Consider the following 27,935-nt stretch of genomic DNA (forward strand, 5'->3'; position numbering starts at 1 on the left):
ATTAGGAAAGTATTCAGACCCCTTAACTTTTTCCATATTTTGTTACGTTACAGCCTTATTTTAAAATGGATTAAATAAAAAATGTTCATCATCAATCTACACACAATACACCAGAATGACAAAGCGAAAACATATTTTTTGACATTTTGGCACATTTATTACAAATCTATGAGACTAGAAATTGAGCTCAGGTGCATCCTGATTCCATTGATCATCCTTGAGATGTTTCTACAACTTGTTTGGAGTCCACCTGTGGTAAATTAAATAGATTGGACATGATTTGGAAAGGCACACACCTGTCTATATAATGTCCCACAGTTGACAGTGCATGTTAGAGCAAAAACCAAGCCACAAGGTTGAAGGAGTTGTCCGTAGAGTTCTGAGACAGGATTGTTTTGAGGCAAAGAACACAGTGGCCTCCATCATTCTTAAGTGGAAGAAGTTTAGAACCACTAAGACTCTTCCTAGAGCTGGCCACCCGGCCAAACTGAGTGATCGGGGAGAAGGGCCTTGGTCAGGGAGGTGACCAAGAACCTGATGGTCACTCTTGAACCAGATGGAAGCCACTCCTGAGTAAAAGGTACATGACAGCCTGCTTGGAGTTTGCCAAAAGGCACCTAAAGGATTCTCAGACCATGAGAAACAACATTTTCTGGTCTGATGAAACCAAGATTGAACTCTTTGGCCTGAATGCCAAGCGCCATCCAACCTGACAGGGCTTGAGAGGATCTGCAGAGAAAAATGGGAGAAACTCCCCAAATACAGGTGTGCCAAGCTTGTAGCATCATACCCAAGAAGACTCAAGGCTGTAATAGCTGCCAAAGGTGCTTCATCAAAGTGCTGAGTAAAGGGTCTGAATACTTACGGAAATGTAATATTTTTGTTTTTATATATACAGTGGGGAGAACAAGTATTTGATATACTGCCGATTTTGCATGTTTTCCTACTTACAAAGCATGTAGAGGTCTGTAGTTTTTATCATAGGTACACTTCAACTGTGAGAGACGGAATCAAAAATCCAGAAAATCACATTGTATGATTTTTAAGTAATTAATTTGCATTTTATTGCATGACATAAGTATTTGATCACCTACCAACCAGTAAGAATTCCGGCTCTCACAGACCTGTTAGTTTTTCTTTAAGAAGCCCTCCTGTTCTCCACTCATTACCTGTATTAACTGCACCTGTTTGAACTCGTTACCTGTATAAAAGACACCTGTCCACACACAATCAAACAGATTCCAACCTCTCCACAATGGCCAAGACCAGGGAGCTGTGTAAGGACATCAGGGATAAAATTGTAGACCTGCACAAGGCTGGGATGGGCTACAGGACAATAGGCAAGCAGCTTGGTGAGAAGGCAACAACTGTTGGCGCAATTATTAGAAAATGGAAGAAGTTCAAGATGACGGTCAATCACCCTCGGTCTGGGGCTCCATGCAAGATCTCACCTCGTGGGGCATCAATGATCATGAGGAAGGTGAGGGATCAGCCCAGAACTACACGGCAGGACCTGGTCAATGACCTGAAGAGAGCTGGGACCACAGTCTCAAAGAAAACCATTAGTAACACACTACGCCGTCATGGATTAAAATCCTGCAGCGCACGCAAGGTCCCCCTGCTCAAGCCAGCGCATGTCCAGGCCCGTCTGAAGTTTGCCAATGACCATCTGGATGATCCAGAGGAGGAATGGGAGAAGGTCATGTGGTCTGATGAGACAAAAATAGAGCTTTTTGGTCTAAACTCCACTCGCCGTGTTTGGAGGAGGAAGAAGGATGAGTACAACCCCAAGAACACCATCCCAACCGTGAAGCATGGAGGTGGAAACATAATTCTTTGGGGATGCTTTTCTGCAAAGGGGACAGGACGACTGCACCGTATTGAGGGGAGGATGGATGGGGCCATGTATCGCGAGATCTTGGCCAACAACCTCCTTCCCTCAGTAAGAGCATTGAAGATGGGTCGTGGCTGGGTCTTCCAGCATGACAACGACCCGAAACACACAGCCAGGGCAACTACGGAGTGGCTCCGTAAGAAGCATCTCAAGGTCCTGGAGTGGCCTAGCCAGTCTCCAGACCTGAACCCAATAGAAAATCTTTGGAGGGAGCTGAAAGTCCGTATTGCCCAGCGACAGCCCCGAAACCTGAAGGATCTGGAGAAGGTCTGTATGGAGGAGTGGGCCAAAATCCCTGCTGCAGTGTGTGCAAACCTGGTCAAGAACTACAGGAAACGTATGATCTCTGTAATTGCAAACAAAGGTTTCTGCACCAAATATTAAGTTCTGCTTTTCTGATGTATCAAATACTTATGTCATGCAATGAAATGCAAATTAATTACTTAAAAATCATACAATGTGATTTTCTGGATTTTTGTTTTAGATTCCTTCTCTCACAGTTGAAGTGTACCTATGATAAAAATTACAGACCTCTACATGCTTTGTAAGTAGGAAAACCTGCAAAATCGGCAGTGTATCAAATACTTGTTCTCCCCACTGTATATATATATATATATATATATATTTGCAAAACTTTCTAAAAAAACAGTTTTGCTTTGTTATTGTGTGTAGATTGAAAAAAATACAACAATTTAATGAAATCGTTTTTAGAATAAGGCTGTAATGTAACAAAACGTGGGAAAAGTCCAGGGGTTTGAATACTTTCCAAATGTACTGTATGATGGTATTGGTGATAACAGTGGTATTTTCCTTTCTCTCGCTCCTCTAGATGATTTGCCAAAGAAGAAACCTCCTCTGTTGTACAAGCCCTCCAATCCAGACACACTGGCCTACCTGGACTTCAGTGTGTCCACCACAGGGATGCTAGCAGGAGTGAAGGTAAACCACTTCTAACCAGAATGTGGTTCTCCTATCAGGGAGGCTGATATCTCTAAAAGCATATGAAGTGAAACAGGAACAAGCTGTGTTACAAAACACTTTGAACGTGATCATCTGAGTGAAAAGATAGTGGTTACATTTCAAAAACATGAAAGCAGTTATTGATCCCAGCCCTCTGCTGTGGATGAATAGCTGAATCTCTCACTGTACTGCACAAGTGCTCACTCAGAATGCCTATTCTCCCTGGCGCCACAGATCCAAACACATACAATGGAAGGTCTTTTTCACAGTTAATCTGGCCTTGTTGAAACCTTTGTCTGTCTGACGAAGCTCAGTAGGAAATCCAGTGAAACAGCATCTTGTGAAAGATTTATCTTTTCACTGGTCAATAAGGGAAGACATTTGCTATCAGTTCCTCAGTGGACTAAGGCTTAGTGGATTTTCTCCCTGTTTTGTAAGTGAGTATTAATCTTCACCAAGAGGCGATTGTCTATTCTGTTCCTCCCCCTGCTATAAACACATTGAAGAATAATGTTGCCTTAGGTGGTGGGTGAGAATTGTTATGGTGTGTGGGGCTCTCTTATGTAGTTTACTAAAACAAAATAGCATCTTTGGGATGTTGGGATGTTCAGCAATGCTAAATAACAATGTATTTCGTGCTGTACACTAATTACCATAACAAAACCCTGAATCTGGGCCTCTGTGAATATATGTTTGCTCCTACCACTGGTCTGAGTCCCAAATAGCACCCTGTTCCCTACTAGTTTTGACCAGAGCACTATATAGGGAATAGGGTGTCATTTGGGATGCAGCTGGGATTGCACTTTAACAAGGTCTCAGGCTGGAGTGGAACTACTGTTTAATAAATTGACAATAACAGCTTTATATCTACTAGAGATGATACACACACACACACAGTTCTGACAGCATTAACCCACCGTATATACAGCCGCTTGTGTTGTGTCATTGTTTTGCCATTTAATTCATTATTAAGATGAAGGATTCAGACAGTGGTACTCACAGTAGCAGCTCATGACAATATTTGGATGAATTGTTTTCTGGAATGCGTTTCCTAATTCTCAAGCGGTTCAATTGAAACTTTTTTAATGAATGACTGAAACACGGTCCTGTTGTACTTCATTTGTTTACATGGCTATTATTTAGTAAAGCACATGAGATGACAGCATGGGTACAAATGATACCAATATGTAGCCTGTCTTTGTTGGTTTGTGTTGTAGCCAAGTTAGCCAGAGTACCAGTCTGTATGAGCCATCATGCCAGCTCCTTGTCACTGGTTGTCATGTTTGGCTTGACAAGGACAGCGATCGGCTAGGACCCCAACTCTTGCCAAGTAGAATGATAAAACTACATTTGTAATCCGTATGTGATTGTTCTTGTCTTCCCGACTGTGTAGATGTCTCACACTGCCACCAGTGCCTTCTGCCGTTCTATCAAGCTGCAGTGTGAGCTGTACCCCTCCCGTGAGGTGGCTATCTGTCTGGACCCCTACTGCGGCCTGGGCTTCGTCATCTGGTGCCTTTGCAGGTGAGACAGAGAGAGAGATGGACCCTCCTAACCTCTTCACTGCCCACTCATCACCTCACACACACACATCTAGCTCTGCTTTGTCCACACACACACACACACACACACACACACACACACACACACACACACACACACACACACACACACACACACACACACACACACACACACACACACACACACACACACACACACACACACATACACACACACACACACACACACACACACACACACACACACACACACACAGCTACCCCTGTACCTCTCTGATCTGAAGAAACTCTGCTATGTTCACCCTGGTGGAGGGGGGGACCCAATGCAGCCTTATGCATTATTCTGCTGTGTTTTACCTAGCCCGCCATCCGTCTCCTTGTGATGATGTATCATTATTCTGCTGTGTTTAGCCTAGCCCGCCGTCCGTCTCCTTGTGATGATGAATCATTATTCTGCTGTGTTTAGCCTAGCCCGCCGTCCGTCTCCTTGTGATGATGTATCATTATTCTGCTGTGTTTAGCCTAGCCCGCCGTCCGTCTCCTTGTGATGATGTATCATTATTCTGCTGTGTTTAGCCTAGCCCGCCATCCGTCTCCTTGTGATGATGTATCATTATTCTGCTGTGTTTAGCCTAGCCCGCCATCCGTCTCCTTGTGATGATGTATCATTATTCTGCTGTGTTTAGCCTAGCCCGCCGTCCGTCTCCTTGTGATGATGTATCATTATTCTGCTGTGTTTAGCCTAGCCCGCCGTCCGTCTCCTTGTGATGATGTATCATTATTCTGCTGTGTTTAGCCTAGCCCGCCGTCCGTCTCCTTGTGATGATGTATCATTATTCTGCTGTGTTTAGCCTAGCCCGCCGTCCGTCTCCTTGTGATGATGTATCATTATTCTGCTGTGTTTAGCCTAGCCCGCCGTCCGTCTCCTTGTGATGATGTATCATTATTCTGCTGTGTTTAGCCTAGCCCGCCGTCCGTCTCCTTGTGATGATGTATAATTATTCTGCTGTGTTTAGCCTAGCCCGCCGTCCGTCTCCTTGTGATGATGAATCATTATTCTGCTGTGTTTAGCCTAGCCCGCCATCCGTCTCCTTGTGATGATGTATCATTATTCTGCTGTGTTTAGCCTAGCCCGCCGTCCGTCTCCTTGTGATGATGTATCATTATTCTGCTGTGTTTAGCCTAGCCCGCCGTCCGTTTCCTTGTGTTGATGTATCATTATTCTGCTGTGTTTAGCCTAGCCCGCCGTCCGTCTCCTTGTGATGATGAATCATTATTCTGCTGTGTTTAGCCTAGCCCGCCGTCCGTCTCCTTGTGATGATGTATCATTATTCTGCTGTGTTTAGCCTAGCCCGCCGTCCGTCTCCTTGTGATGATGTATCATTATTCTGCTGTGTTTAGCCTAGCCCGCCGTCCGTCTCCTTGTGATGATGTATCATTATTCTGCTGTGTTTAGCCTAGCCCGCCGTCCTTCTCCTTGTGATGATGTATCATTATTCTGCTGTGTTTAGCCTAGCCCGCCGTCCGTCTCCTTGTGATGATGTATCATTATTCTGCTGTGTTTAGCCTAGCCCACCGTCCGTCTCCTTGTGATGATGTATCATTATTCTGCTGTGTTTAGCCTAGCCCGCCGTCCGTCTCCTTGTGATGATGAATCATTATTCTGCTGTGTTTAGCCTAGCCCGCCGTCCGTCTCCTTGTGATGATGTATCATTATTCTGCTGTGTTTAGCCTAGCCCGCCGTCCGTCTCCTTGTGTTGATGTATCATTATTCTGCTGTGTTTAGCCTAGCCCGCCGTCCGTCTCCTTGTGATGATGTATCATTATTCTGCTGTGTTTAGCCTAGCCCGCCGTCCGTCTCCTTGTGATGATGTATCATTATTCTGCTGTGTTTAGCCTAGCCCGCCGTCCGTTTCCTTGTGTTGATGTATCATTATTCTGCTGTGTTTAGCCTAGCCCGCCGTCCGTCTCCTTGTGATGATGTATCATTATTCTGCTGTGTTTAGCCTAGCCCGCCGTCCGTCTCCTTGTGATGATGTATCATTATTCTGCTGTGTTTAGCCTAGCCCGCCGTCCGTCTCCTTGTGATGATGTATCAACGCTCTGCTTTGCTCCACTCTCCACTGGCTCTCTATTCGCCTTCCCAGTGGAAGCTCTCTCTCTCCGGCATGGCGTCACTCAACTTGTGAAATCTTCATATGGAAATATGATCAGTGGGGGGCTGTACAGAAACCAGGCCCTTGCTGAAGAACAAAGCTGTTTTATATGGCGGGCGTGTGTTTCAGATTGGGAGTGTTTCTGATTGATGCCTATGCAAAGCTAGCCCTAGTTGTTATATTTTGTATAATGCACTAGCTACTGGCTAGCTGCACTACAGAGGTTGGTTCGGCCTTGATAAAATGGCACTGCCCTGCATTGTAAATGGTGCCACTGAATACATAATGTAGTGAAGTGTGTTGTTTAGATTGGTAGTGGTCGGAAGTACATAATGGCTCATGTCACTGGTGTGAAGAGTAACGTTTTTATGTTAAGTTTATGTGCACACAGGCTATGTGTAGAAGCTCAGTGTAGAACTCCGTTTCCATCTCCTGTGTGTAGTGTGTACTCACTCTGTGTAACCTTTGTGTAATCACTCTCTGTATGTGTATTTGTAAGCTCATATTTTCTGTCTCCTGTGTGTACTTTGTAGTGTGTACTCCGGCCACCAGTCCATCCTGATCCCGCCTTCAGAGTTGGAGGTGAACCCTGCTCTGTGGCTGCTGGCTGTCAGCCAATACAAAGTCAGGGACACTTTCTGTTCTTACAGCGTCATGGAGCTGTGCACCAAGGGCCTGGGCCTGCAGACCGAATCCCTCAAGGTAAGTATCCATCCGCCAAATCACCACAACAATGATACTTAGATAAGATCAAATGTTATTGCAATGTGACGATCTGAAAGTAAAACACTCTGTGACAACCTCTAATGTAAAAATATTGATTGACTTATTGATTGATTACAATCTAGTCCATCAGACCAGACTCATCTTACCTGGTTAGTTCTGGTTTGATCCAATTTAATGCATTTTGTTTTGTCCCTCACCCTTCATCAGTCTCGAGGTCTGGACCTGTCGCGGGTCAGGACGTGTGTGGTGGTGGCAGAGGAGAGACCCAGGATAGCTCTGACTCAGTCCTTTTCCAAGCTCTTCAAAGACCTGGGCCTTCACCCACGAGCAGTCAGCACCTCGTTCGGCTGCAGAGTCAATCTGGCCATCTGTCTGCAGGTACAGTCAGTCCCTTCCACCTCTCTGCTCTAGTCCACAAATCCCATGCCCTCTCTGTCCCTCAAAAAGTTGTATAAAATGTGCAACTCTTACTTAGCTCAGTCTTTGGCATTGAGTCTTTGGGTGCCGTCTCTGTCTGTCCCCCACTCTGTCGCCAGTGGAACTCTGATAGACTGAATAAAAAGGAAAGCTCTGTCTGCATCCCACATTTGAATGGATATTATTATCAATGTTTCTACCCACAGTAGACGACATGCTCTTTCATACATGTTAGCCAGTGGGTGTCTATTGTGGCTCTGTTGTAGTCTTGTGTTAGTTGAAAGGCTTGCTACTGTTTCTTGTCATTCTCTCTGCCTTCAGTATCGTTTGCATAGCCTATTCCTCAGGTTGGAAATTAGTTGTTTGTTTTATTTAGAGACATTGTTAACTCACTAGTTGCATTGCGGTTTGTTTGTTTTTTGGGGTAGGAGAGAATAATCTGATTTAATTTAATGGAGTATAGTCATTAGTCTGTATTTGTGTGACTTAACCTGAGAAGCAACAGTATTCTCTGTGAGCCTACACACACACACGCACAGCCATGCGGTTCTGATGAGAAACATGATACCTTGGAAACACAACACAGGTTATTTCTCCAACAAGATAAGTCTTCTCCACATCTGGTCAATTGTATTTTTGGGGGGCTTGGGAATTCCATGTTTCTCTACACTGGCTTCAGTGAGTCCCAAATGGCACCCGATTCCCTACATACACAGAGCCCATAGGGCTCTAGTCAAAAGTAGTGCACTATATAGGGAATAGGGTTCTATTTGGTATGCACAAAGTGGGTTGTACAATAATGCTAGTTGATCTAGCTGAAAATGGGGATGTCTGAGATTTCCTCTGCATCTTGGAGTGTTGAGATTTTCCCAGCAGGTATTTGGCTACAGGCCATAGGGCCTACAGTAATAATCCTCCTGTCAGGGTTTACATGATGAAAAGCCAACATGCATAGATATCCTGTACATATCTCACCCTCTCTACTGCTCTGCTTTTCATAAAAACAACAGCCAATTACCAGACACAGCCCAGCGTATACCTATTACCTAAATAGTGCATGACTATGGGCCCTGGTCAAAGGTAGTGCACTATATAGGGAATAGAGTGCCTTTTGGGACGTACCCTATGTCTCTGGAACACCGCTGTCCATAAGCATTGCACATGCTGCTATGTCATGCTTTCATTTTGGGCTGCTCATTCTTTTACATGATTCAACTTATTTTGCAAGCTTTATTATTTAAATAATATCAAATTGTAAGCTTTATTATTCAAATGTCAATGAGATAGTGATAAGTATACCATTTGCACCTGTTTCAGGTGTACATATCTGTTCAATCAACCAATGAAATCTGAATGGATCGATAAAAAGCCCAATCGAGAAGCCTGTTTAAAATGTTTGTTGTATTTAACATAATTATTTAACATGTATAGATTTTTCCCTTTTAAACTTTATTGTAAATAAGGTATTAGGCTACCTCTGACACATGCTTCTTAACTTGAGAATACATGGATGTAATCATGTAAATGTAACTGTTATTGTATTTTAAATGTTCTAACCTAACATTGATCTATTGGCTATTAATAAGCCAAGTTTGTAACATAGCTTCTTATTAGTTAAGACTGCTTCTCAAAAAAAAATGTTTTCCATTTCTATATTTGACATTTTCGTCCCCCTCTGTTATTTTGCATAACCCCACCCACATATCTCATACTTGGTTTTGTCTTCACCCCCCCTCCCTCCATCCCCTAATTTCTCCTTCCTACCTCCTCTTCACTCTTCGCCTCCTGCTGCTGCTATAGCCTCACAGGCTGGGGAAGCTTGCTGACCAGGTAGGGGATTTTCATGTTCCCTAATCACCCTCTTCATCAGGTGTTGCAAGCAGGCAGGAGACAGGAGGGATAGGGTGGACAGGGTAGGAGGGACAGGGCAGGGGGGACCGGGTAGGTGACAGGACCAGTAGCATAGCCAGGCACAGCTATGGTCAAGTCTCCTTAGTCGCTTATGAGGGGTCAGGATTTGTAAGAGAAAGACTGTGCTCACAGGGGTTTGATTGAGAGCTTCTCTGTATGGTGATGTTGACTAATTTAATTGGATAGGAAAAGAAAACCGTGGCCATTCTGGGGAGCTATAATAGATTGAGTCCCAAATGGCACCCTATGACACATTACTTTTGACCAGGGCACAATGGGCTCTGGTCAAAAGTAGTGCAATATATAGGAAATAGGGTACCATTTGTGATGCAGGCTTTGTGTAGCAGCAAGTTGTTCTACTGCAGCGGTAGGCACTACACCAGACCAACTGAGCTAATTTGAATAGTTCAGTGATTGCCTAAATTCAACACACCTGGTCTTCAAAGTTGGTTAAATCAAAAACATGAAGTGCTGTGGCACTCCAGGACCAGGGTTGCCTACTCCTGTTCTATTGTCTAAACGTGCCATCTGAGACTCTTAGCAAAGCTCTTAGCACTTAGAAAAGGTCAGCTCATTAATATTAAAACTCTGCCGTACAGAAACATTAACCTGTGCTGAGGCAACTGTCAATTGTGGCCTCTAGTTTGGGATAAATACTGCCACAGCTCATTCGGACTGCTTCTCAATATTACACATAAAGGCAGGGTTTCCCAACCCTCTCCTTGGGCCCCCTCAATGTTTCACATTTTTGTTTTAATCCTAAACTGTCAAACCTGATTCAATTAGTCAACTAATCATCAAGCCTTTGACTAATTGAATCAGGTGTGTCAGTTTATGGTTAAAACAAACATGTGAAACGTCTGTGGGGGCCCAAGAAGAGGGTTGGGAAATCCTGCATTAAGGGACTGTCTGTCTGAGACCTAGAGAGCTGGAGAGGGGATACAACTTCTTAACTACGGAGGAACTGTTAAGCAACACCATACGACTCTAGCCTTGTGGAACTATTGTAGTGTAGTACTAGCCTGGTCCAAATCGGTATGTGCTTTAGCCAACTCTTCTAACTGGTGTTGTACTGCCATGTACACTGAACATAAATATAAACGCAACATGTAAAGTATTGGTGCCATGCTTCATGAACTGAAATAAAATATCCCAGAAATGTTCCAAATGCACAAAAAGCTTATTTCTCTCAAATGTGTTTACGTCCCTGTTAGTGAGCATTTCTCCATTGCCAAGATAATCCATCCACCTGACAGGTGTGGCATATCAAGAAGCTGATTAAACAGCATGATCATAACACAGGTGCACAACACAATGCCACAGATGTCTCAAGTTTAAGGGAGCGTGCAATTGGAATTCTGACTGCAGGAATGTCCAAACAGAGCTGTTGCCAGAGAATTTAATGTTAATTTCTCTACTATAAGCCTCCTCTAATGTCGTTTTAAAGAATTTGGCAGTATGTCCAACCGGCCTCACAACCGCAGACCACCCGTATCGCGTCATGTGGGCTAGCGATTTGCTGATGTCAATGTTGTGAACAGAGGGTTATGAGGTTATGATATGGGCAGGCATAAGCTACAGACAATGAACACAATTGCATTTTATTGATGGCAATTTGAATGCACAGAGATACCGTGATGTGATCCTGAAGCCCAATGTCGTGCCATTCATCTGCCACCATCACCTCATGTTTCAGCATGATAATGCACGGCACCTGTAACTCAGTAAAATCTTTGAAATTGTTGCATGTTGCATTTATATTTTTGTTCAGTATAGTTGGCTAAAGCACATCTGGACAAGTTTAGTAGTAGTATGATTGCAGTATTTGCTATATAATAAGTATTTTAGTATTGTCCTACATTAGTAGGACTGGGTATAGGTTGGAGTGACTGTAGTGACTTTTGGTGTGACTTTTGAAGTGAGTATTATTTGAGTGACTGCCATACTGCTTTATGATGATGCCTTGTGCTCTGGGCTGAGTCCGTATCTAGCATGTGTAGCTCTATGGCTGGCTGTCTATGGCTGGGCTGAATCAGTCTAGCATGTGCAGCTCTATGGTTGTCTCTGCTATGGTGGTGGGTGTTGGGTGGTGCTGCTTCCTCTGCCGAAGCCTTCGCCACACTATTAATACATGCTACTGAATCACGGGTGTAATGCAATCTGCCTGGGGAGGGGAGGGGGCTGGATTGGGGATCGGTCTGGTCCAGTGCGTTGAGGAAGGCTCAGCATCAGCAAGCCGCACGTAATGCCTTGGACCAGAGCTAGGCTGGGGAGGGCTGGGAAAAGTGGAATCAAGGAAATGCAATTGAGATTCTGTGTTTGTTTTCTCTTTATTCTTCCAATTTGTTATTTAGTTGTTCAATAACCTATAAGATATAAATATACTATTGCTATCACACACACACACACACTACTGTTCAAGTTGGTGCCTATGTGCCTGGTGTAATGTATGTTGACGTTAGGTTGTTTTGTCTGCCTGTGGGTTTTCTACTGTGGGCTTGGTGTCTTGTGTCTGGCCAATCAAGCCTCTACAGAACTATCAGGTTTCAAAGCCTTCTACGGTCTATTGAAAGGGACAAATGCAGATTGTGTATGCTCATGTATTTGAAGTGTCCATTCAGACATGATTCAGTATATCACCATGCCCACCTCCACTCTATTCTCTTGCTCCTTCCATCTGGCTCTGTATTCTCTTCTCCTCCCTCAGTGGATTTCACACCTCCCTCCCTTTCCTCTTTAAAAAAACTACATCTTTTTTTGTTTAGTTTTGTGGTTTCCTTCTGTTTGCATGATGTGGATCATACTGGATATGACCTCTGACTGTTTTGTGATGCACTTTGTCATTTGACTTCTGCTCTGTCCTGTTCTTTTGGTTGAGTTTTAATGCCTTCATGCTTCTTCATCGTTGTCTTCCACCACCGTGATCTCAGTTTGAGTGTTGTAGCTAGTAGCCCAGTATGAATCTTTTGTAGAATAGTTTCTTCATTGTATTGTTTGTTGGACTTGTCTCAAAGCTTCCATTCGCAACCGGTGTGAACTGTAGGCTTTTTGTTGACCACTAACATGCTAGTAGCATCTAATAGTACTGTGTTAGTGGTAATGTAGTGTAACAGACATCTTAGCTCGGACACTAACCCTGGCATGTTGTCATTCTGCAGGGTACTTCAGGACCAGACCCAACTACTGTGTATGTGGACATGAGGGCACTGAGGCACGACAGGTAAGGGCATGCTCCTATCAAAACATCCATGTTTAACTGTGTTATCATCAATTATTAAAAAACTTAGCTACAGTTGAAGTCGGAAGTTTACATACATTTAGGTTGGAGTCATTAAAACTCATTTTTCAACCACTCCACAAATTTCTTGTTAACAAACTATAGTTTTGGCAAGTCGGTTAGGACATCTACTTTGTGCATGACACAAGTAATTTTTCCAATAATTGTTTACAGACAGATTATTTCACTTATAATTCACTGTATCACAATTTCAGTGGGTCAGAAGTTTACATACACGATGTTTACTGTGCCTTTAAACAGCTTGGAAAATTCCAGAAAATTATGTCATGGCTTTAGAAGCTTCTGATGGGCTAATTGACATCATTTGAGTCAATTGGAGGTGTACCTGTGGATGTATTTCAAGGCCTACCTTCAAACTCAGTGCCTCTTTGCTTGACATCATGGGAAAATCAAAAGAAATCAGTCAAGACCTCAGAAAAAGAAATTGTAGACCTCCACTAGTCTGGTTCATCCTTGGGAGCAATTTCCAAACGCCTGAAGGTACCACCTTCATCTGTACAAACAATAGTGCGCAAGTATAAACACCATGGGACCACGCAGCCGTCACACCGCTCAGGAAGGAGACGCGTTCTGTCTCCTAGAGATTAACGTACTTTGGTGCGAAAGTGCAAATCAATCCCAGAACAACAGCAAAGGACCTTGTGAAGATGCTGGAGGAAACAGGTACAAAAGTATCTATATGCACAGTAAAACAAGTCCTATATCAACATAACTTGAAACACCGCTCAGCAAGGAAAAAGCCACTGCTCCATAACCGCCATAAAAAAGCCTGACTACGGTTTGCAACTGCACAAAGATTGTCCTCTGGTCTGATGAAACAAAAATAGAACTGTTTGGCCATAATGACCATCGTTATGTTTGGAGGAGAAAGAGGGAGGCTTGCAAGCCGAAGAACACCATCCCAACTGTGAAGCACGGGGGTGGCAGCATCATGTTCTGGGGGTGCTTTGCTGCAGGAGGGACTGGTGCACTTCACAAAATAGATGGCATCATGAAGATGGAAAATTATGTGGATATTTTGAAGCAACATCTTCAGTCAGGAAGTTAAAGCTTGGTTGCAAATGGGTCTTCCAAGTGGACAATGACCCCAAGCATACTTCCAAAGTTCTGGCAAAATGGCTTAAGGACAACACAGTCAAGGTATTGGAGTGGCCATCACAAAGCCCTGACCTCAATCCCATAGAAAATGTGTGGGTAGAACTGAAAAAGCGTGTGCGAGCAAGGAGGCCTACAAACCTGACTCAGTTACACCAGCTCTGTCAGGAGGAATGGGCCAAAATTCACCCAACTTTGTGGGAAGCTTGTGGAAGGCTACCTGAAATGTTTGACCCAAGTTAAACAATTTAAAGGCAATGCTACCAAATACTAATTGAGTGTATGTAAACTTCTGACCCACTGGGAATGTGATGAAAGAAATAAAAGCTGAAATAAATCATTCTCTCTATTATTCTGACATTTCACATTCTTAAAGTAAAGTGGTGATCCTAACTGTCAGGAATTGTGAAAAACTGTGTTTAAATGTATTTGGATAAGGTGTATGTAAACTTCAGACTTCAACTGTATATAGTAAATCAAGTTTGTGGTGAATTTTCCATAGTATATTATCCGTCAGTTGCCTAAATATGATAAATAGAAGCTCTTCAGAATCATAAGTATGGCATCTATGCCAACGAAATGTTGCTCACAAACAAGAACAATATCTTAGACCATGCTGACATGACATTGAAGACCCATTACCTCTGCGGTGGCCATTTACATTTAATAGTTTCACTGCATTGTGTGCATAAAAGTTGGAGCCAGACACATTCCTTGTGACACGCGTGTACAATGTTTGACTTTAAGATTAGAAAGACGGCCCGGGGTTAGAATAGTGAGTGTACAATGTTTGACTTTAAGATTAGAAAGACGTCCCGGGGTTAGAATAGTGAGTCTGGGTAGTGTATCATCCTAGAACATCCCACACCCAATCAACAGATCAATAGGCCCCACCCTGCAGCCGATAGTGATATATATAATATATATCCTACAGTAAACTAATAAATGCTTTTGTTTTATTTGAAATATTTGTTTTTGTATTCTGTTACCTAAGACATTCGTAAACGCAACCAAATCATTTTTGCGATAGCATGTATGAAATGTAGTAGTTCCACTGCTAGAATATTGCAATCGAAATGACTGCTCATTAGCCTCGAGGCCCAGCAGTTATAGTATTAAAAAAATGTGTGTGCGTGCACTAATAAGAGGGCCTGTGGGGAAAGAACGTGTCGCCTTACAGAAAACAAATGCCCGTCCGGCCCTGGCAGGGACACATAACAACATGCTTCACACTGGGCCCACAGCTTCCAAATATACAGCCCACAGCTATTCACATACACACTGTGCAATTCTAGACAATCATTTTTGTCTCCACCACTGCTCTCCTCCCTGGGATGTAGCTATTGTGTTTGTGTTGAAAGTTCAGTATAATTTGTATACTAAAAGGAATTGTCTTGTACTCACAGAGCTTGTCTCAAATGGCTCCCTATTACCATAGGGTTCTGGTCAAAGTAGGGCACTATATAGGGAATAGCATGCCATTTGGGACAGAAACACAGCATTGACTCAGCAGCCCAGTAACTCTTCACTTCATCCCTTCCTCCCTCACAGGGTTCGTCTGGTAGAGAGAGGGTCTCCACACAGCTTACCACTCATGGAATCTGGAAAGGTGAGTCCCTGCCTGACTAGCTGAATGAATAAACAAATGGTAGTCATTTGCATAGACAAACTATACAATGAAGTATTTATATCACTGAGACTAAACTAGTGTAAACTGTTTGTTTGTGCTGTGCTTTGATTAGTCTAATCGTGTAGTTAGTTTCCACAGCAACCCGTCCCCATAATTGAGGAAGTGTAGGTGAGAGTAGGACTGTTATGGTGACCGTATTACCGCCACACCGGCAGTCGCGTGTCATGAAGGCAGTCAAATTCCACATGACCGTTTAGTCACAGAAATTAGTTTTATCCAAGCTCTGATATTACTGATGTTCATTAGTAGCCTACCAAACTTGCTAACTGTCTGGTACTCAGCAATCTATTATCCCTCTAATCACTCTGACATCAATGCAAATGTAATCAAAAATCGAATCAAACACTTCATGAGAGCCCATGAGCTCATGTTGGACAACATTTCTATAGGCTATGCAATTGCGTGAGAAAACAGGGTGATGGCCTCTATTTAAAAAAGGAGGATCCCATCAGCTTTCTATATGCTAGGCCTATTATATTTATTTCACAACTTTCGCTATTTAAGTGCATAGATAAAAACAATTCCCCTGCCCCTGTTTCGAGAGAGGTGCATGATAATTGTCCATTCTAAATCAAAACAAATGTCACAGATCATTTTTAGTATACCAGTCAATTCTACATTGTAGAATAATAACAAATATGGAATCATGTCATAAGCAAAAAAGTATTAAACAAATCAAAATATATGTTAGATTTTAGATTCTTCAAAGTAGCCACCCTTTGTCTTGACGACAGCTTTGCACACTCTTGGGATTCTCTCAACCAGCTTCATGAGGAATGCTTTTTCAACAGTCTTGAAGGAGTTCCCACATATGCTGAGCACTTGTTGGCTGCTTTTCCGCTTCTCCCGAGTGGCGCACCGGTCTAAGGCACTGCATCTCAGTGCTAGAGGCGGCACTACAGACCCTGGTTCGATTCCAGGCTGTATCACAACCGGCCGTGATTGGGACTCCCATAGGGCGGCGCACAATTGGCCCAGCGTCGTCCGAGTTAGGGTTTGGCCGGGGTAGGCCGTCATTGTAAATAAGAATTTGTTCTTAACTGACTTGCCTAGTTTAAAATAAAATAAAATCCTTCACTCTGCTCCAACTCATCCCAAACCATCTCAATTGGGTTGAGGTCGGGTGATTGTGGAAGCCAGGTCATATGATGCAGCACCTCCTCACTCTCCTGCTTGGTCAAATGGCCCTTACACAGCCTGGGGGTGTGTTTTAGGTCATTGTCGTGTTGAAAAACAAATGATAGTCCCACTAAGCGCAAACCAGATGGGATGGCGTATCACTGCAGAATACTGTGGTAGCCATGCTGGTTAAGTTTGCCTTGAATTCTAAATATATCACTGACAGTGTCACCAGCAAAGCACCATCACACCACCACCTCCATGCTTCACGGTGGGAACCACACATGCGGAGATCATCCGTTCACCTACTCTGCGTCTCACAAAGACACTGCGGTTGGAACCAAAACCGCAAATTTTGACTCATCAGACCAAAGGACAGATTTCCACCGATCTAATGTCCATTGCTCGTGTTTCTTGACCCAAGCAAGTCTCTTCTTATTATTGGTATCCTTTAGTAGTGGTTTCTTTGCAGCAATTTGACCATGAAGGCCTGATTCACGCAGTTTCCTCTGAACAGTTGATGTTGAGATGTCTGTTACTACTCATCCTGAGTATGCTATTCTGTTCTTCTGAAATTTACTAGATTTTCTTCATATCATGTTTCTTTAAACCCGTCTAAAGTAAATCATGTATTTATTGTGAAGGTATAGGCTATATTACATGGATTTATTAGACTTTTTGTCTAATAAATGTAGATGTTCCAAATGTCTGCATCAGTGGCATGCGTGGATGCCAGGAGATGCTAAATGTGTTTGTTAATTAATTAACGGTCAATTACCATGAGACCGGCAGTCATTTGCTTAACAATCACCGGCTGACGAAATTTTGTGACCGCCCTATGTGAGAGTTAATTGTGCTCCGGGTCAGACAGCGTTCTGCTCTGTCTTTCAAAAGGACCAGCCAGGAGATCAAGATCCATCTGTCACTCAATAATAAGGCTTTTATTTCTATCTGAATTCCAAATGGCACTATATAGTGCACTACTTATGACCAGAGCCATAGGCACTATTAAGGGAATTAGGGCCACATACTGTGCGAGAGCGAGTGGGCCATTTCAGTCCACTCTACTCAGGGCTCGGCGGTAAATTTGTTATATAAATGGCCTCGCTGAAGGGAGAGAAAGAGAGAGGAGTGAAAGGGAGAGAGGAGTGGAGAGATGAAATCACTAATTGTCTCATCCTTATTGCCATCAGATTCTACCTGGTGTTCGAATTATCATCGCCAACCCGGAGACCAAGGGACCACTGGGAGACTCGCACCTTGGAGAGGTCGGCTCAGACATAATCACGCTCTCATTAGAATCCATACAAACTACAATACATCAGGCTACAGCCAGTCCACGTAACTTCAACACACATTAATATCTTCGGTCTATCCAGTCTAATGCTAAGTTCAGTAAGTGTTATGTAATTGGTCTAAAAGTACACAGTTATCGCTGGATTGGTCTGTGGACAGATGCACTACAATAGAAGTCCAGAGCAGAGTTGTGCTGAATTGATTTGGGTAAAAATAATACAACTAGACGTGTATTGGATCCCAGAGGATAGCACATGAAAACATTAAAACACTTGTTTCAAAAGTTGTCCTCAATGGGAGAAAAAAATGTAATTGTTGTTGTCCACAGATCTGGGTGTGCAGTGGACACAATGCCAGCGGCTACTTCACAGTGTATGGAGACGAGGCACTGCAGTCAGATCACTTTAATTCCCGTCTGAGCTTTGGAGACACACAGACAATCTGGGCCCGCACCGGCTACCTGGGCTTCCTCAGGAGGACCGAACTGACCGACGCCAGTGGGGGTACGTTAACTGTGCCCTTCACTACCAAATGTACTTATTACTGCATACTTTCACTGTTTTACTGGCGAGGTCAACATACATTGTCTGAAGTGTTTGTATTTGCGTGTGCGCGCGCAGAGCGACACGATGCCTTGTATGTTGTGGGGGCACTGGATGAGGCCATGGAGCTGAGGGGAATGAGGTATCACCCCATCGACATTGAGACCTCCGTCATCAGGACACACAAGAGCATCACAGAATGGTGAGAACTGTAACTAATTTCATAAGGCAGTTCATTCAGAAAGTATTTTACACATTTTGTTACGTTACAACCTTATTCTAAAATGGATTAAATAAAACATTTTCCTCATCAATTTACACACAATACCCCTAATGACAAAGCAAAAACAAATACCTTATTTACATAAGTATTCAGACCCTTTGCTATGAGAATCGAAATTGAGCTCTGGCGCATCCTGTTTCCGTTGATCATTCCTTGAGATGTTTCTACAACTTGAGTGGAGTCCACCTGTGGTAAATTCAATTGATTGGGCATGATTTGTAAAGGCACACACCTGTCTATATAATGTCCCACAGTTGACAGCGCATGCCTTTATGGTAGAGTGGCCAGACGGAAGCCACTCCTCAGTAAAAGGCACCTAAAGGACTCTCAGACCTTGAGAAACAAGATTCTCTGGTCTGATGAAACCAAGATTGAACTCTTTGTCCTGAATGCCAAGCGTCACATCTGGAGGAAATCAGGCACCACTCATCACCTGGCCAATACCATCCCTACGGTGAAGCATGGTGGTGGCAGCATCATGCTGTGGGGATGTTTTTCAGCTGCAGGGACTGGGAGACTAGTCAGGATCGAGGGAAAGATGAACGGAGCAAAGTACAGAGAGGTCATTGATGAAAACCTGCTCCAGAGCGCTCAGGACCTCAGACTAGGGCGAAGGTTCACCTTCCAACAGAACAACGACCCTAAGCACACAGCCAAGACAATGCAGGAGTGGCTTCGGGAAAAGTCTCTGAAAGTCCCTGTGGCTCAGCCAGAGCCCGGACTTGAACCCGATCGAACATCTCTGGAGAGACCTGAAAATAATTGTGCTGCGACGCTCCCCATCCAACCTGACAGAGCTTGAGAGGATCTGCAGAGAAGAATGAGAGAAACTCACCAAATACAGGTGTGCCAAGCTTGTAGTGTCATTCCCAAGAAGACTCGAGGCTGTAATTGCTGCCAAAGGTGCTTTAACAAGGTACTGAGTAAAGGGGCAGAATACTTATGTAAATGTGATATTTCTCTTTTTATTTTTTGTCTAAAAAATAGTTTTTGCTTTGTCATTGTCGGGTATTGTGTGTAGATTGAGGGGGGAAAAACGATTTAATCAATTTTAGAATAAGGTTGTAACGTAACAGAATGTGGTTAAAGTCAAGGGGTATGAATACTTTCCGAATGTACTGTAATTAGTGTATTGCCTGTATCCCGTGTTTCAGCACCATGAAAAATTGCTTGAGGATTTGTAGTTCTGGTGGGTGGATGGCGTAGCTCACCACTTTATGGGCATTCTATCTAAACAAATGTAATTTCTGTTCAAATATCATGCTGATTTTGTCCAATTTCGAATTGTTAATGTTGACCAATTAAAATGCCGTAGATAAACTAAGTACTGTACTGAATGTTTGTTGACATGTGAGTAGCTAGCTAAGTACTTACTGTACAGTATGTTGTTTCAGTGTGGTGTTGACTAAGTACTGTACGTTGTTGTTTCAGTGTGGTGTTGACTAAGTACTGTACGTTGTTGTTTCAGTGTGGTGTTGACTAAGTACTGTACAGTATGTTGTTTCAGTGTGGTGTTGACTAAGTACTGTACGTTGTTGTTTCAGTGTGGTGTTGACTAAGTACTGTATGTTGTTTCAGTGTGGTGTTGACTAAGTACTGTATGTTGTTGTTTCAGTGTGGTGTTGACTAAGTACTGTATGTTGTTTCAGTGTGGTGTTGACTAAGTACTGTACGTTGTTGTTTCAGTGTGGTGTTGACTAAGTACTGTATGTTGTTTCAGTGTGGTGTTGACTAAGTACTGTATGTTGTTTCAGTGTGGTGTTGACTAAGTACTGTATGTTGTTTCAGTGTGGTGTTGACTAAGTACTGTACGTTGTTGTTTCAGTGTGGTGTTGACTAAGTACTGTATGTTGTTTCAGTGTGGTGTTGACTAAGTACTGTACGTTGTTGTTTCAGTGTGGTGTTGACTAAGTACTGTACGTTGTTGTTTCAGTGTGGTGTTGACTAAGTACTGTATGTTGTTTCAGTGTGGTGTTGACTAAGTACTGTATGTTGTTGTTTCAGTGTGGTGTTGACTCAGTACTGTATGTTGTTTCAGTGTGGTGTTAACTAAGTACTGTATGTTGTTTCAGTGTGGTGTTGACTAAGTACTGTATGTTGTTTCAGTGTGGTGTTGACTAAGTACTGTATGTTGTTTTAGTGTGGTGTTGACTAAGTACTGTATGTTGTTTCAGTGTGGTGTTGACTAAGTACTGTACGTTGTTGTTTCAGTGTGGTGTTGACTAAGTACTGTATGTTGTTTCAGTGTGGTGTTGACTAAGTACTGTATGTTGTTTCAGTGTGGTGTTGACTAAGTACTGTATGTTGTTGTTTCAGTGTGGTGTTGACTAAGTACTGTACGTTGTTGTTTCAGTGTGGTGTTGACTAAGTACTGTATGTTGTTTCAGTGTGGTGTTGACTAAGTACTGTATGTTGTTTCAGTGTGGTGTTGACTAAGTACTGTATGTTGTTTCAGTGTGGTGTTGACTAAGTACTGTATGTTGTTTCAGTGTGGTGTTGACTAAGTACTGTATGTTGTTTCAGTGTGGTGTTGACTAAGTACTGTATGTTGTTTCAGTGTGGTGTTGACTAAGTACTGTATGTTGTTGTTTCAGTGTGGTGTTGACTAAGTACTGTATGTTGTTTCAGTGTGGTGTTGACTAAGTACTGTATGTTGTTTCAGTGTGGTGTTGACTAAGTACTGTATGTTGTTTCAGTGTGGTGTTGACTAAGTACTGTATGTTGTTGTTTCAGTGTGGTGTTGACTAAGTACTGTATGTTGTTGTTTCAGTGTGGTGTTGACTAAGTACTGTATGTTGTTTCAGTGTGGTGTTGACTAAGTACTCTGTTGTTTCAGTATCATGTTGACTAAGTACTCTGTTGTTTCAGTGCGGTGTTCACATGGACCAACCTCCTGGTGGTGGTGGTGGAGTTGGATGGTTCGGAGCAGGAGGCTCTGGACCTGGTTCCCCTGGTGACCAACGTGGTTCTGGAGGAACACTACCTGATCGTGGGAGTGGTGGTGGTGGTGGACATCGGGGTCATCCCCATCAACTCTCGGGGAGAGAAGCAGAGAATGCACCTCCGGGATGGCTTCCTGGCTGACCAGCTGGACCCCATATATGTGGCCTATAACATGTAGCCTATAGCCTGCCATCTGTAGACCTACTAGACCATAGACAAGGCCTTGTATGGACAGACAGTGCTTTATGTACATACTGCAATGCAACAGGACCTTTGGTCTCTGACAAGAGCAGGGAGAGAGATGAGAAGAGGACGTGAGTCCCTAGACCCAGGCGCTCGCTGATTTTGTGTGACGTTGTTGCTAAAAAAAAAAGCACCTAAAATTGGCAGGTGACGGGTTAGTGAAGTGTTGGATTGGAATGGGAGGACCTCCATGTGTAGATGATGAGATAGCAGAGTCCCAGTCTAGTTCAGATTCTTGCTTTTTTGGTTATTGCTTTTGAAGTAAGTGTGTATATATTTTCATGTTGAGTATTGCTGAAGTCGCTTGTTTTTTTAATCTGCCCTCTAAGAGGTTAGAGTATTTTTTAAGAATATTTACAAACTGTGGCAAATGGTATTTTATGTTTACCTTTTTTAATGATATCAATCATTACAAATACAGATATGTTTTGATACAGGACATATCAATGTTGTTCTTGAACTTTACAATATGAAGTACAATAAGTTGTTTTATGTTTGTTGGTTCATTTTTTCAACCAAGTTTTTAATTCTGCGCGAACATTTATTTTTCTGTAACAACTGTCCCGACTACAAGGGGAACCAGTGTGATTATTTTAACTAGGCAATCTTTTACTCTGTTATGTTCAATATCATTATACATAAATTAAAGGAAAACACGTTATTTCATATCATGTAAGTATGTACAAAACGGATTTAATTTATTTTGTTCTCTTTAGAAGTATGAGAGAAGACATTCAAGAATGTTTTAATCTTGAATATTTGCTAATATAAAACAAAGCATTGTATTACCTTGAGTGAATAGTATCACATCAAGTATATCAAATATAAATATAGATCTATATTAATTAAAAGACCTAGGATTCACCAATGAAAACATTTGAAATGCAGTACTTCTCACTTGCATGGTGTAGACAGAGCTGAAGTTGTTGCGTTGTTTGAAGGACATAAAGGGGAGGAATATAAGTATTCAGACTGTTCTCTCAATAACTGCACACAGACAAATAAGAGCTCTGAAAGGATCTAAAGCAATTTTGGAGAAATTATGTGTGTGTGTGTGTGTGTGAGGAGGATGGTACAAACACCTCTGGTGGGAATGATGATAATGAATATGTCTGTGCTGGCGTGTCACACTTGTATCTGAAACAACAGGTTGTAGATGGTCACCAGAATTGTAAATAGAAAGTTTAGTCCTTCATATTTTTGCATTGAGAGATCAATCAGGGCTCCTATATTGATGTCACAGAGGGAAGAATTATGAAAAAGTTCAAGGGGAAAAAAATATTTTACAGAAACCCTTTAAAGGAATACATGTTGGAGCAACTCAAGGTGGAATAACAGATTTGGGGGAGCATGAAACCTCATCTGTGGGGAATCATACATGATTTAAGGTTAAAGTTCAAGGCTAAGAATGTTTTAGTTAAAACGTTAGAATCATTAAAAGCACTTTCTACACAGCATTTTTTTTATTGGCAAGGATGACCCTGACATGTTTTTAAAGATTAAATGTCTTAACTGAGTTGGCATAAGTCTTTCAGTTAAATAAATATTTCAATGATTTTGACTATAAAATGACATTTGTTTGTTTATTTTTGCAGCAGTACACGTTGTTTCACAGAGGTTTCATCTCAATGTAATTTTATTGTATGCTCAAGCATATTAGATATGTTACATACACTGAGTATACAAAACATTAAGAACACCTGCTCTTTCAATGACAGACTGACCAGGTGAAAGCTATGATCCCTTTTAATTTAATTATACCATACATTATAGGGAGGGTCTAATCCTTGACGCTGATTGGTTAAAACCGCATTCCAGCCAGTGTCTATTTAAGCAATAAGGCACCTCGAGGGTTTGTGATATATGGCCAATATACCATGGCTAAGGGCTGTTCGCAAGCATGATGCAAAGCGGAGTTGTGGTATAGCTGTGGTATATTGGCCATATATCACAAACCCTCGAGGTGCCTTATTGTTATTATAAACTGGTTACCAACGTAATTAGAGCAGTAAAAATAAATGTTTTGCCATACCCATGGTATACGCTTTGATATACCAAGGCTGTCAGCCAATCAGCATTCAAGGCTCGAACTACCCAGTTTATAATACACAAGTTACCACCGGCTAAAGCTATGACGTTGAAATGCCTATTTACTCTGTTCCATCTCACTGCGCAACCACTGTTTCATCAGCCCAGCCAGACAATTTATAAACTTGATCTCCACTGTAAAAAGCATCTAGACATTATCTCCCATTTCTTTTAAACTAGCAGTTGGTAAAGCGGAGTGCCTGGACACAGCACTTAGCCATGGTATATTGGCCTATATCACAAACCCTCGAGGTGCCTTATTGCTATTATAAACTGGTTACCAACGTAATTAGAGCAGTACAAATAAATGTTTTGTCATACCTATGGTGTAAGGTCTGATATACCAAGGCTGTCAGCCAATCAGCATTCAGGGCTCGAACCACCCAGTTTATAATACACAATCTACCACCTGCTAAAGCTATGACTGCGCAACCACTGTTTCATCAGCCCAGCCAGACAATTTTTTAAACTTTTATCTCCACTGTAAAAAGCATCTAGACATTATCTCCCATTTCTTTTAAACTAGCAGTTGGTTTTCAATAGCGGAAATTTTTATGAACCTTGCTGTCTGTCTCTGACATTTCAATATCTCCAGCTGTCCCATAGTAATGAAGGTTATGGATGTATCCAAATAAACATCACTAGAAAACAGCTTATGGAAATGCAGCTACTTTGCTGTTATTCTGGCAGCACTGTTTGACATAACTGTTAGCAAAAGTTGGCTAGCTGGCAAGCAAGGGATAATAATGTTGCCAACCATCATGGCAGCGACATATTTAGAACAAACGACCAGGTCGTGTCCATAGATGCAGAACAAAAAGACTTAACGACTGGGTCCACTGGCAACCGAACCAATAGAAAGAATGACCAGTTGGCTTGAGTAGCAACCCTAGATGTGTGTTTGGACTATATCCCGTGGAAGGATGAGATGGTATGAATAAACTCATCAAAATAACGCTAATGAAAATATATCAATCATTATTTGAATAGGCTGGTAACCTGTTGTATAAAAGTGATAATGCCGTCGAAGCCTGTGTTTGGAGGATATATTGGCATGGTTTTCCGGCCCAATAAAATCACTTATCACTTAAATAATGCACGCTCTCGAATGCCCTTCAAGCCAATCAGAAATTAGTATTCAATAACACCAAGGTATAAACAGCTAGAATTAATGAATAAATCTATCAGGTTGCTCTGTTACGAGTTATGACTTTTAAAAAGCTATGTAGCCAAGAATGGTTGAAGCAAAATAACATACTGAGTCAGTCATTGTTTCATCAGAGCATTCTGTGCACATCTGAACTTTGTTCTGTTTTGCCACTTTTCTGAGGATTAAGACGTGTAGTATATTTAGATTGTGAAAGGCTTATCTCATCAAAGTCAGTGATTTTTAATTAACAATCGTCACAGTGAACAGGGTACAGTTTGTGGATATTTACAAAGTAACTGTGAGATGAGTATGTGCTTTGCTCAGATACACGTTTAAACTGGTTAACCGGCCTCCCGAGTGGCGCAGCGGTAAGGCACTGCATCGCAGCCGGCTGCGACAGGGAGACACATGAGGTGGCGCACAATTGGCCCAGCGTAGTCCGGGTTAGGGGAGGGTTTGGCCGGCCGTGATATCCTTGTCCCATCGCGCTATAGCGACTCATGTGGCGGGTCGGGCGCATGTATGCTGACACGGTCGCAACTTGTACGGTGCAACTGCAGCTGGCTTAAGGGTTATGCAAACAGTGTGTCAAGAAGCAGTGCGGCTTGGCAGGGTCGTGTTTCGGAGGACGCATGGCTCTCGACCTTCGCCTCCCGAGTCCGTAAGGGAGTTGCAACGATGGGACAAGACTGTAACTACCAATTGGATACCACAAAATTGGGGTGGAAAAAGGGCTAAAGAAATAAATAAAGTGGTTATCATATCTGCTCATTGAAAAAGTATAATTTTCCCATCCAATACTCATCACAGTGCTGTAAATCTACTTGTCTCAAATCAATCTGGTACACTGCTGTTATTCGGTGGCTTTCATTGAAGAGGTATATATCTGAGCCATTCCTATTATGAAAGCTGGACACAGGTCTACCCATATGAACATCGGTAACACTTGACACCCAGTGTCATAACATGGTATATGACACGATCTTAACCATGTCATGTCATAACAGCTGACATAACTTGTCATAATATGGTCATAACACTGTCATGCACACATATATTTAGATCGGTTGTGACATATATTGCATTATTTTGTGGCTGGTTATGACACCTACATAAGAGTGTAAAAAAAAAACAACTGTACCACGGTAGTTATTTTATGGCTGGTTATGACACCTACATAAGAGTGTCAAAACCCACCACACAAGGAAAAAGGTTCCTTTACACCATAGCTTTTGTGTCAACAGTATGATTGTTATATTTTAGTGACCATATTCAATGATCATTGTAATTGTACCTACCCCAATGCTCTGTTGCTGATGACTGGGATGAATGCAGGAGCAGATTTCAGGAGCAGGACAAGACACCCTTTTTTGACTGATATAAGGGCATATAAATGATAGGCCTATCTGTCTTATATGATTATGATGGTCATGACGGTGTCATAAAGTGTATTTTCTTGGTCTAAGTTCAATTTAAATGACATAGGATGGTCATAATCCTTCATGAAAGTTATTTAAAATATAATGAAAAAAACATGACTGTAAATAATTACAACTAAGGTTTTAAGAAACAAACTTTCAAACGAAAGGAAACTTCTTGTCGGGGAAAAAAATATTTGAATAAATGTTGGTTTTGACACTTATGTAGGTGTCATAACCAGCCATAAAACAACACAATATATGTCACAACAGGTGTAAATACAGGTCATGGCAGTGTTATGACCATATTATGACACTTGGTGTCAAGTAAAGTGTTACCAGAGAGACAGAGAGAGAGAGAGAGAGAGAGAGAGGTCATGAGCAGATGAGCTCCCACATTGTTCAGCATGTTTTAAAAAATAGACAGATTTAGAGTTAGACAAACTTCAATTTTTTCAAAACTGTACATCAAATGCTCTGGCAAACAAGCAGAGACCTGAAAACACCATCCAACCTGCAGCTGAGTGAGTAATGCTTAGTCTGAAGCTATTTTTTTACTTTCAAAAGCCAATTACAATGATATATTTTACTTAATAAGAACTGAATGCTCAGGCTACCAAGCTTTGCTAGGACAAAGAGTTACAACTTCAGTTAGCACTGAAGCGAGACGTGTCAAAGCCTTTGAGCCCATCAAATGGCAGGCTACGCCACCCAGATCCAGAGGCCTTGAAGCCCCCTCCTGCTGTTAAAAGACCACCCACTGGCATTTTCTACAAGAAATCTGCCTCCTGAAAAAAAATCTTCTCCCAGGTGGGTTACACCTACTCCCATTACCTGCTGCACTGCTGCTTGGATTCCACCTGGCGATCTGTTCACCGTCTGCCCTGGCCTGTCTCCAACCTGTCTGACCCCCCCCCACCCCCCCCCTTCCCTCTCTCCCGAACTTTCACTCGCCTCCAGCACACATACACTGTTGGGGCGAGTGACTCTGAACTTATAATGGCTAGCCCCAAGTCGTTACATTTTTTATTTTTTTCTTGTGCATTTTGCTCTTTGTCTCATGACTCCTGCATCATGCTTTGTTGACTACGAACTTTCTTCACCAAACCGTGGGACAGACTATGTTTGTTTAACTCTCTATTGGTTACACAGACTTTTGGCCTCCCATCCTATTCTAAACACA

At 42.4% G+C, this 27,935-nt stretch overlaps 1 protein-coding gene across 11 annotated transcripts in view; it reads left to right on the forward strand.

Moving 5' to 3' along the window:
• LOC139559737 (disco-interacting protein 2 homolog C-like) overlaps positions 1 to 23,665 on the forward strand; it is a 262,880-nt gene extending 239,215 nt beyond the window's left edge. For 8 of the 11 annotated variants that reach the window (XM_071376023.1, XM_071376014.1, XM_071376016.1 and 5 more), the window contains 11 exons: positions 2,724 to 2,833; positions 4,248 to 4,378; positions 7,067 to 7,235; positions 7,467 to 7,637; positions 9,477 to 9,506; positions 12,746 to 12,807; positions 15,532 to 15,589; positions 17,983 to 18,057; positions 18,414 to 18,588; positions 18,706 to 18,829; positions 21,779 to 23,665. In XM_071376023.1, the coding sequence (XP_071232124.1) occupies positions 2,724 to 2,833; positions 4,248 to 4,378; positions 7,067 to 7,235; positions 7,467 to 7,637; positions 9,477 to 9,506; positions 12,746 to 12,807; positions 15,532 to 15,589; positions 17,983 to 18,057; positions 18,414 to 18,588; positions 18,706 to 18,829; positions 21,779 to 22,031 (1,358 nt within the window). In that variant the 3' untranslated portion in view covers positions 22,032 to 23,665. The remainder of the gene's footprint in view (positions 1 to 2,723; positions 2,834 to 4,247; positions 4,379 to 7,066; positions 7,236 to 7,466; positions 7,638 to 9,476; positions 9,507 to 12,745; positions 12,808 to 15,531; positions 15,590 to 17,982; positions 18,058 to 18,413; positions 18,589 to 18,705; positions 18,830 to 21,778) is intronic. The other 3 variants (XM_071376018.1, XM_071376020.1, XM_071376021.1) reach the window with 1 other exon arrangement.
• The last annotated feature ends 4,270 nt before the right edge of the window (positions 23,666 to 27,935 follow it).

The sequence above is a fragment of the Salvelinus alpinus genome, chromosome 30 (genome assembly GCF_045679555.1).
Source record: "Salvelinus alpinus chromosome 30, SLU_Salpinus.1, whole genome shotgun sequence".
Classification (NCBI taxonomy): domain Eukaryota; kingdom Metazoa; phylum Chordata; class Actinopteri; order Salmoniformes; family Salmonidae; genus Salvelinus; species Salvelinus alpinus.